Genomic DNA, 10,654 nt, shown 5'->3' with positions numbered 1-10,654 from the left:
TATTCAGCTCCGGCTCGGATGACTATGCATATACTCAAGGTATGAATCTGCTTATGTAACACCTCATGTGTATGTATATAAAATATATATATATAATTTTTTATACATGAAATATACAGAAAAGTATGTGTATGTGTATATATTAGTTTATATATTTACTTTTCTATATGTCAAACATATATGTAAACTAAAAATTAAAGGGATGTAATTTGTTTTATATTTTAATAAAAAGTCATTAAATATATAAAATTACACATGTAGTTTTTATATATTTCATTAGCTTTTATGTATGTAATACACAGAACGCTATATATTTATTTTCTTACTTTTTATACTTTTCTCTCTCCACATATATATATATATATATATATATACACACTTTTCTATATATTACATATATAAAAACTAATTCAATTCATGAAAAATATATATATACACACACATATATATATTCTTACTTTTTATACTTTTCTCTCTCTCTCGCTCTCTAGAAAGAAAATATGAAAAAAAATTAAATATATATATATTTTTTTTACTTCTTCTTTTTTAAATATTTCTTATAGTTTTCTCATTTGCTTTTGGGGTGAAAATGACCTGAAGAACTTTTAGTGAAACAGAAAGAACCCTAAAGATCCCAGACTCGTGCTGTGGTTTGGCAGAGAGAGTTCTGGGCTGCTTTGTGTCTCAGTGTGGCTGCATGTCGGCGCCCCCCGGTGGCTGGCCGCTCGTGGCGTTCAGATACTGCCAGCTGAGCGCCGCTAACAGCATGGCGGCCGAGACGTAGACGGGAGAGATGTGGTGCGCTCGGGACGACAGCGCGGCTGGACACAGGCTCTTCTCGCGGATGAGGCTCAGGATGCGCAGCGTCTTCTCTCGGGACGGATCCGCGCCGGACACTTTCTGCAGGATCTGTGAGGAGAGGAGGGATCAGGATGAGCGGAGCAGACGGCTGTGCTACAGAGGACAGCGGAGCGTGTTTTAGGACGCACCTCCTGACTGTACTGCGTGATGATGCTCTGGACTGCGCCCATGTGTGTGGCCTGCATCATGAGCGTTACCGCCTGACCCTTCCGGATCTTCACCACACCCTGAAACACCTGAGGATTGTTGTAGCACGCCGACAGAGTCGCTATCGCCATCACCTGACCGGAGGAGGAACAACACAATGCCAATGAGATCACATGGGTTTCACACATTCACACCATGAACATGTTTCATATGCATTGCACATGAGTTTTGTACACTTTTTGCACTTGTTTTTATTAGAGGTCGACCGATGTATCGGTTTTGCCGATTAATTTATATAATATATGTGTGTATACGGTGTATATTTATTATGTATATATAAATACACACACATACAGTATATATTTTGAAAATATTTCCATGCATATATTTATATGAATATAATTGATATTATATATAAATATTTTAAACGTATAAACAGAACATATTTTTCTTAAATGTATACATGCATGTGTTTGTATTTATATATACATAATAAATATACACAATACACACATACATATGCAAACAAAAACTTTTATTTTGGATGTGATTAATCGTTTGACAGCACTAATAATTTTAGCACTAAACGAAATTTTTAAATTTCGCCCTCACAACTAACTGAAATAATTTTTTTATTTATTTATTTTATTTCATTTCTAATACTGTTTTTCATTTAAATTAATGTAAATCTGTTTAGTAATTTAAGGTTTAGTGCATGTTTGCATAGAAAAACAATGTACAGCAGCAAAGAAAGTATCCATGCATTCATCTGTGTGCAATTTCTATATTCCCTATATTTATTTCTATAATCCGCACCCTTATAGCATTAGCTAACTTCGTAATGCACTCACTATCCCGTGTGAGACCTGAACCCACTGAACGCACTCTGGTGTTTGTAAGTGCACATAAACATATGAAGGTTCAGTGCGAGAAATTAATCAGACCTGAGGAATGGCACAGAAGTTGAAGACGCTCTGGTTGCGGAGGCGAGACAGATATGCGATGATGTCTGGGACGTGATGGAGAGCATCGGTCACCAGCAGGTTGAGGCAGGACAGGGCAGAGCTCAGGTGCTGAGGACGAGCGAAATCCTCCAGACGCGACGCAAACTGACTCCAGGCCTGCGGCACACAAACAGCCATCACTCACACATGCACTGATTACAACCTCACCAGCAAAACAATGCAAAAATGCTACGGTAAAAAACTGTCTAACGGGACATTTTATGTAATTTTACAGTAAAATACTGTTAAATGCACAGATTTTAGAAGAAAAAGCAATGCAAAAAAAGCAAAGAAAGCAATGCAAAGAAAAAGCAACAGTGGAAAAAAAACGCAAACTGACATTCCCATAATTACTTAAAATAAAATAAACATTAACTGAAATAAAATATATATTAAAAATTATTTTATTTCAGCTAGTTGCCAAGGCAACATTTCTCATTTTTGTGTAGGTTAAGTTCTAGCACTAAAACTCAAAAATGAAACTTAAAAAATATAGACACATTTAAATAAACAAACAAATAAAATGGCAAAAACACACAACAAAATTGCAAAACGTTTAACTAAAATTTAAATATAAAATAAAAATAAAATGATTAATTTTTTTTTCATTACTTGAAATACAAAATAATTTAAATAGAAAAAAATATTTAATTTCAGCTAGTTGCCAAAGCAACAATTCTCATTTTTGTTTAATTGAAGTTAAAGTACTAAAATGACTAAAACTAAATAAACTAAAACAAAAACAAAGCTTTTATAATACATACAGACGTAATTAGAAAAAAACAAACTAAAGTTTTAACTAAATTGCTAAAACTTTAACTAAAATAAAAATGAAAACTAAAATTATTAAAATAAAATCTAATTCAAAATATTAACAAAAATGAGAAAAGTATATCAATGCTCCTAAAATAACACTGGTACAAAACAGGTTTTACAGTTTTTCTCAGTCGCTTTGGTGCATTTCTCGAATCATCCTTAATATTTGCAAAGAAGTATGTGCATTTCTCAAAACAATTCGTACAAACAGCACCACACGAGGGATTACCTGCAAAAGCCTGTAACTTACTCAAAATCTTTAGTTCATCTCTCAAAAGTATGTATTTATGTCAATGAACATATCAGCGCCATCAGAATGAAAAGCCCTTGAGGCATTGTTCACAAACAAGATAGTCAAGAAAGTCAAAATGTTTAGTCGTGTTGTCAATATAACACTGCACTCTGTTAGTATTACCTGATGTAAATTATGACAACAGTTTGGTTGACATTTACTGTATTGAAATGCAGAAGGCTGCACTTCTTATGTATGCAATATATCCATTTCAAAAGTACAAATTTACACATTAGCTCCCGTATGTGGGGTATTGATTGAAAGAGACTGGATAGGATTCAGTTACACTTTTACTAGTGTTCTGACAAAAAAACACATTATTGTAACGTCATTGTGATATAGAAAAAAAAGAAAAGAAATATGGGCACAAAGGCGACAATAAAAAAAAAAAAGAGAAAGTCCATTGTCAGAATTTGTAACTCTTGTGTTGTCCTGTCTATATGTGACCCTGGACCACAAAACCAGTCTTAAGTGTCAAATTTTCAAAATTGAGGTTTATGCATCATCTGAAAGCTTAATAAATAATCTTTCCATTGATGTGTGGTTTGTTATGATCGGACAATATTTGGCTGAGATACAACTATTTGAAAATCTGGAATCTGAGGGTGCAAAAAAATCTAAATATCGAGAAAATCATCTTTAAAGTTGTTCAAATTAAGTTCTTAGCAATGCATATTACTAATCAAAAATTAAGTTTTGATATATTTACGGTAGGACATTTACTAAATATCTTCATGGAACATAATCTTTACTTAATATCCTAATGATTTTTGGCATAAAAGAAAAATCTATAATTTTGACCCATACAATGTATTGTTGGCTATTGCTACAAATATACCCCAGCGACTTAGACTGGTGGTCACATATACGCTTTCCAATTGAAGGTTCATGAGATAAACCTTTGAGCTATTTCTGAGAACTGGTTTATACATTCCCTTCATTAGTGAAAGTCAAGACTCACCTGCACAATTCATAGCAAATTTACAAAAAGTCTAATAGAAATGTGTGGAAAATTTGACAGTTTATGACAACTAGATCAACCATTTTGCATTTAATGACTTAAACGATGAACTAATGCCTAGATGTTTTGAGGGGTAAGACTATTGCACAGAGAACTAAATAATACATTCTGAGCAACATGACAATAGTAACTGATAATGTAGGAAACTGTGGTTAAATGCACATAATCAATTGCATGAATGTACCAAAGCAATCGCAACTTGTTCAGAAGAATGAGAAACTTCGTTTATGATGTGCACAAGTGACTAGATGATGTGGAGGTTGAACAAGCGGTTTTGAGAATTTCATTTCTGATCTGAGATATGCACCAAAGCGACTGAGAAAAACTGTATTACTCTAAATGGAATATTAACATTATATCAGTTAATGAAATGTACAGTCTTTTTAAAAATGTTTGTGGTAAAGTTTTGGCAACCACAGCTGCCGGGAAGAGAGCGGGGTTAAAGGTTTGTACCTCCTGCGGCCAGAAGGCCCTTCCCTCCTGCTGGTCCTCCAGATAGTCCCTGATGATGTTGGTCTTCTGGAGGAACAGACCCATGGAGTTCGCCAGCTCTGTGTCCCGGCCCACCTCAGTGTCCTCCAGCTGGGACGCCGAGAACAGACGGGACAGACCGATCCCCACCAGACCGGCCACATAATGACAGTACTGTACACAACCGGACAGATGTTTACAACATTATGCATGACAAACGTCTCATGCAGAATGTCAGACATGCTTTAAAATGCGATGAGAGCACTTCTGCATCGCTTTGGTGAGTTATAGGTCTATAAATCTACATGCAGATGGATAAACGTCAAACTAACACGTCAAATACGTGTGTGAAGTTAACCTTGTCCCACTCCTTCATGGAGGAAACCTTCTTCTCCAGGAATTCGGCCATTCCCACACCCATCCGGTGACAAATGTCTGAAATCACGTCACGATACTCCTGGCCCAAATTCCTGAACTCCACTGAAATCTGAGGAAAACGGAACGAAAGTGTGTATTAAAAAAAAGCATAAAATAAAAACAACAACAAAAACCCCCATAAAATAATAAACAACAGAGAAGATATTAAAAGCAGAAGTGTAATTAAAACTGCAGCATTTTACAAAATCAGCAAACAACAACATGAAAAAAAATGTGGCTAAACTTGCCGTCTTTTTCACCCCAAATTAAAAATAAATAAATAAATAAATAATATGTCTGAAAAAAGAAGGCTTTTTTCTTATTTAAATTTTAAATATTTAAAAGGTCTTATTTAATGCTTTTTATTTTAAGATTTTTTAATGTAAATATTAACATATTATACATCTTACATATAATATATTATACATCTTGTACTAAATTAAATTTGTTGATTCAAAATACACTTCCTTACATTTGTGTTGTGTTGTGTTGTGTTGTGTTGTGTTGTGTGTTGTGATGTGATCTGATGTGTTGTGATGTGTGTGATGTGTTGTGATGTGTTGTGATGTGATGTGATGTGTTGTGATGTTATGTGATGTGTTGTGCTGTGATGTGTTGTGCTGTGATGTGTGTGTTGTGATGTGTTGTGATCTGATGTGTTGTGATCTGATGTGATGTGTTGTGATGTGTATGTGCTGTGTTGTGATGTGTGTGTTGTGATGTGTTGTGATGTGATGTGTTGTGATCTGATGTGATGTTGTGATGTGTGTGTTTTGTTGTGTTGTGTTGTGATGTGTGTGTTGTGATGTATGTGTTGTGATCTGATGTGATGTGTTATGATGTGTGTTGTGTTGTGATGTGTGTGTTGTGATGTGATGTGTTGTGATGTGTGTGTTGTGATGTGTTGTGATGTGATGTGTTGTGATCTGATGTGATGTTGTGATGTGTGTGTTTTGTTGTGTTGTGTTGTGATGTGTGTGTTGTGATGTATGTGTTGTGATCTGATGTGATGTGTTATGATGTGTGTGTTGTGTTGTGATGTGTGTTGTGATGTGATGTGTTGTGATCTGATGTGATGTTGTGATGTGTGTGTTGTGTTATGATGTGTGTGTTGCGTTGTGTTGTGATGTGTTGTGCTGTGATGTGTGTGTTGTGATGTGATGTGATGTGTTGTGATCTGATGTGATGTTGTGATGTGTGTGTTGTGTTATGATGTGTGTGTTGCGTTGTGTTGTGATGTGTTGTGCTGTGATGTGTGTGTTGTGATGTGATGTGATGTGTTGTGATCTGATGTGATGTTGTGATGTGTGTGTTGTGTTATGATGTGTGTGTTGCGTTGTGTTGTGATGTGTTGTGCTGTGATGTGTGTGTTGTGATGTGATGTGATGTGTTGTGATCTGATGTGATGTTGTGATGTGTGTGTTGTGTTATGATGTGTGTGTTGCGTTGTGTTGTGATGTGTTGTGCTGTGATGTGTGTGTTGTGATGTGATGTGATGTGTTGTGATCTGATGTGATGTTGTGATGTGTGTGTTGTGTTATGATGTGTGTGTTGCGTTGTGTTGTGATGTGTTGTGCTGTGATGTGTGTGTTGTGATGTGATGTGATGTGTTGTGATCTGATGTGATGTTGTGATGTGTGTGTTGTGTTATGATGTGTGTGTTGCGTTGTGTTGTGATGTGTTGTGCTGTGATGTGTGTGTTGTGATGTGTGTGTTGTGATGTTGTGATGTGATGTGTTGTGATCTGATGTGATGTGTTGTGATGTGTTGTGATGTGTTGTGTTGTGTTGTGTTGTGATGTGCGTGTTGTGTTGTGATGTGTGTGTTGTGTTGTGATGTGTTGTGCTGTGATGTGTGTGATGTGATGTGATGTGATGTGATGTGATGTGATGTGATGTGATGTGATCTGATGTGATGTGTGTGTTGTGTTGTGTTGTGTTTGATGTGATGTGTTGTGTGTTGTCTTGGGCTGACCGTGGGGAAATCCTCCAGCACCTGCCGGTCCTTCTCTCTGCTCTCGGCGAAGCTCCATTCGGGCTGATAGAGGAACGTGTGGAAGTCCTGCAGCAACGGGAACTTCTTCTCCAGCGGGATGCTCATGTCGTCCTCCACTGTGTCCAGAGCTCGCAGAACCAGGTAGAAAATACACACCGCATGCCTGAGTGAGAGATTTATCACCCATGAAGATCTGCAGTGCATTTCTAAACAACACAGAGTGAACAAACAGCATTTATATTGAGCAGCTGATATAAATAAAACACAGCAGGTCAAGAAACATGCCACACATGACTGAACGAATGCTTTACATGTTTTACTCTAATATTATCCTAAAAATATGAATATATGTGTGCCCAATTTTTAGAAAGATAAATGCAAAATAGCAGATTTATATAATTTATAAGTTAGAGTATAAATTGTTATAGAACTTATAGAAATCTTATAGTTAATACATAAACATCAGATTTCAATAACTTCTATTATATAAACTTAAAAACTATATAAATCTGCAATTTTGTACATATATGTGTGTGTCTCTCTGTGTGTGTATACATTTATCCAATATAGGTATGCAAAATGGCAGATTTGTTTCTATTTCTGTTATAAAATATATTTCATTATGCATAATATATGTATGTTTCTGAATATATATTTTATACACACACACATACATAGGCCTATGCAAAATTCCAGATAACGTACAGAAATTAGATTCCTTCCATATTTCTATATCGTCTATTAAACTACAGAAATTTGGTGTTTTGCACCTTTGTATCGCATATAATCTACCGCATACATACATACATATATATATGTGTGTGTGTGTGTGTGTGTGTATACACATAAACATACATCCATCCATAATATATAAATGCATGCAAAATGCCAGATTTATAACTTCTATTATATAAAAATTAGAAACTATAGAAATCTGCTGTTTTGCACATACACAAACATAAATTGTATAGATTGAAGTATGTAGGCTACTTAGAGAATGTATGCACTTATAATTTAAGAGTATACAAACTGACAGGTTTGTTTTATGTGCATGGTAGATTAGATATTGCAAAAGTTCCTCATGTCCATGTGATCTCGAGCAACTTCTTAAGAAGACACATGCTCCTCAAGGTCATTTATATCTAACCACAAACCTTGCAAACAAGTAAAGCACACTTAAATGCGTACAAAATGTGCATATGCTTCTCTGCACAGCGCAGCGCTTCTAAAGCGGTTGTTTACCGGCGGAGGTCACGCCTCTCCCGCGGATCTTACCGCAGCTCTCCGTCCAGGGCCTGGATCACCGCCGCGAAGCTCCGGCTGGTCTGGTTCAGATACGCGTAGCAGGTCCGCAGGGTTTCGCTCATGGAGTCCTGGCAGGAGAAGCACACATAGGCGGGGTGTCGGTGAGTCCGGAGCGGGTGAGGAGCACGGGTCACCAGCCGCCTCTCTTGCGCGCTGCGCCGGCCGCCGGAGAGCACCGAGCGCAGCGACAACGAGCGCTTGATCACGGAGAACGACGCGGCGCTCTTACCGCCGACCACAGCCATGAGCGAACGCGCTCCTGCAGCTCCTGCAGCTCCTGCTTCTGTTTACAAGCAGTGCAAAACTTTTAAACTGTATTTAAACTCTCTGTAAAGTCATTCGCCAGAGGGGAAGTGAGACCGAGCGTCAGAGGGGCGCGTTTTTAGCCACGACTGACATAGCCTATCGGTAATCTGATATGTAAACAGAGCGTTTCACCTCATATTGAGTTTTTTTTTTTAATTGGCTGGGGTTTGAGTCTCCTCCCCGCTTTTAACGATAAAACACACGCATGTTTTCAGACCGACCCGACTGCAAAATACCGCAGCAGTTTGCCAAGTACGCACTACTAGTCGAGTCAAGTATGGACACACCCACTCAAACTTTTTTCTACATTTTAAAATAACAGCAAAGTAATCATCATAACTGTGTATGGGACATATGTGGTGACCGAAACATAAAAATAAAATAAAATTTAAAAAAATGTATTGATTAAAACTCATATGGACCACAAAATGAGATTTATACATCACCTGAAAGCTTAATAAATCAGCTTTCCACTGATGCATGGTTTTTTAGAATAGGACAATATTTGGTCGAGATACAACTATTTGAAAATCTGGAATCTGAGGGTGCAAAAAAAAAATCTAAATATTGAGAAAATCATCTTTAAAGTTGTCCAAATGAAGTTCTTAGCAATGCATATTACTAATCAAAAATTAAGTTTTGATATATTTACGGTAGGAAATTTACAAAATATCTTCATGGAACATGATATTTACTTAATATCCCAATGATTAAAAGAAAAATCCATAATTTTGACCAATACAATGTATTGTTGGCTATTGCTACAAATATACCTGTGCTATGGTTTTGTGATCGAGGGTCACATTTGAGCTTCTAGATTATCCAGATGTACGCTTGACACGTGTTGCTGCTTTTCTTCAGTATCCCCGCTACAATTTATGCAAGTTAAAAAATAGCCTACATTAAAAAAAAAATGTAAAAGTAGATTTTTAATGAAATTCATACATGGAATGTTCTTATATTTATCTACAAATTTCATTTCAAGCATTTAATTCAGTCACGTGTGTCCAAACCTTTGGCTAGTAGTACATAGGCAAATATATTAAAATGAGTACGCACATACTGGATCGTCGTCGAATTGTATTCATTCAAACTAATATACAAGTAGATACTGTATATAAACCATTTAAACCATTGCATACACTATGCAAATCTCTTATATTATTTATAAAAAAGATCAACCAAGCAACCCAAACAACACTAAAAACAGGCTAATTCTTGACGCAATACAGTTTTAAAATATACAAATGTAGATTTAAAAGCATCTATGTGTCATTAAGAATTACAGTTTACAATAACAGTAATAAAATAACACTGTCTGTCTATCTATCTATCTATCTATCTATCTAACAAAATTATGTTCTAAGAACGTTTTGAGTTCCCATTACATTTTGAAAACGTTAATTCTGAATGTTCTCTGAATGCCCAGTTTTAAAATGTTTAAAAAGGTTTTCCTTGGTTTTGCGAACATTAAAGTAACATTCCATTTTATCATTTTGCAAACAACGTTCCGTTTTAATCTCCTCAGAGCATTCTGAAACAAGTTGCAAATCGTTCATTGAACGATGTATAAATAAGGTTTTTGTGTAACGTTTTGAGAATATTAAAGGCAGGTAAGCGATTTTTTCAAAAACGCTTTAGAAAACTGATTCGGGCCGAATAGCAAAACAAACTTGTAGCCAATCAGCAGTAAGGGGCGTGTCTACTCATGATGTGGAGGAGAGAGTGTTCAGTCTGAGCCGAGCGACAGAAAGAAAGATAGAGATGGTGGATAAAAAACAAAAGAGGAAAACATCTGCGGAACAAAAGTAGGCTTAAGGCAATAAGTAGGACCCTTGTAAATATCGGATCAGCTTTCCAGCGCTGGAGAGAACTCAAGGAGCGGAAGGCCTGCGATCGGATGCCGAGGTTGCTTTGTTTCTTCTCGATAGGTGAGTAACACCGTGTCTGCGCCGCAACAGCTAAAGTCTGTCTAGTACACTGGACGCGACAAAGCGACCGTTGAAAATCATTTGAAAT

At 36.5% G+C, this 10,654-nt stretch overlaps 1 protein-coding gene across 1 annotated transcript in view; it reads right to left on the bottom strand.

Moving 5' to 3' along the window:
* Positions 1 to 605: 605 nt before the first annotated feature.
* LOC107671088 (squalene synthase-like) overlaps positions 606 to 10,654 on the bottom strand; it is a 12,264-nt gene continuing 2,215 nt past the window's right edge. The window contains exons 2-8 of the mRNA XM_016463936.1: positions 8,300 to 8,397; positions 7,004 to 7,187; positions 4,971 to 5,099; positions 4,595 to 4,786; positions 1,953 to 2,129; positions 990 to 1,142; positions 606 to 909 (exon numbers count right to left, since the gene is read on the bottom strand). Of these exons, the coding sequence (XP_016319422.1) occupies positions 685 to 909; positions 990 to 1,142; positions 1,953 to 2,129; positions 4,595 to 4,786; positions 4,971 to 5,099; positions 7,004 to 7,187; positions 8,300 to 8,397 (1,158 nt within the window). The 3' untranslated portion in view covers positions 606 to 684. The remainder of the gene's footprint in view (positions 910 to 989; positions 1,143 to 1,952; positions 2,130 to 4,594; positions 4,787 to 4,970; positions 5,100 to 7,003; positions 7,188 to 8,299; positions 8,398 to 10,654) is intronic.

The sequence above is a fragment of the Sinocyclocheilus anshuiensis genome, unplaced genomic scaffold (assembly GCF_001515605.1).
Source record: "Sinocyclocheilus anshuiensis isolate Anshui unplaced genomic scaffold, SAMN03320099.WGS_v1.1 scaffold2876, whole genome shotgun sequence".
Classification (NCBI taxonomy): domain Eukaryota; kingdom Metazoa; phylum Chordata; class Actinopteri; order Cypriniformes; family Cyprinidae; genus Sinocyclocheilus; species Sinocyclocheilus anshuiensis.
The sequence above is the reverse complement of the archived record's forward strand: the minus strand, read 5'-3'. Positions and strand labels throughout refer to the sequence as shown.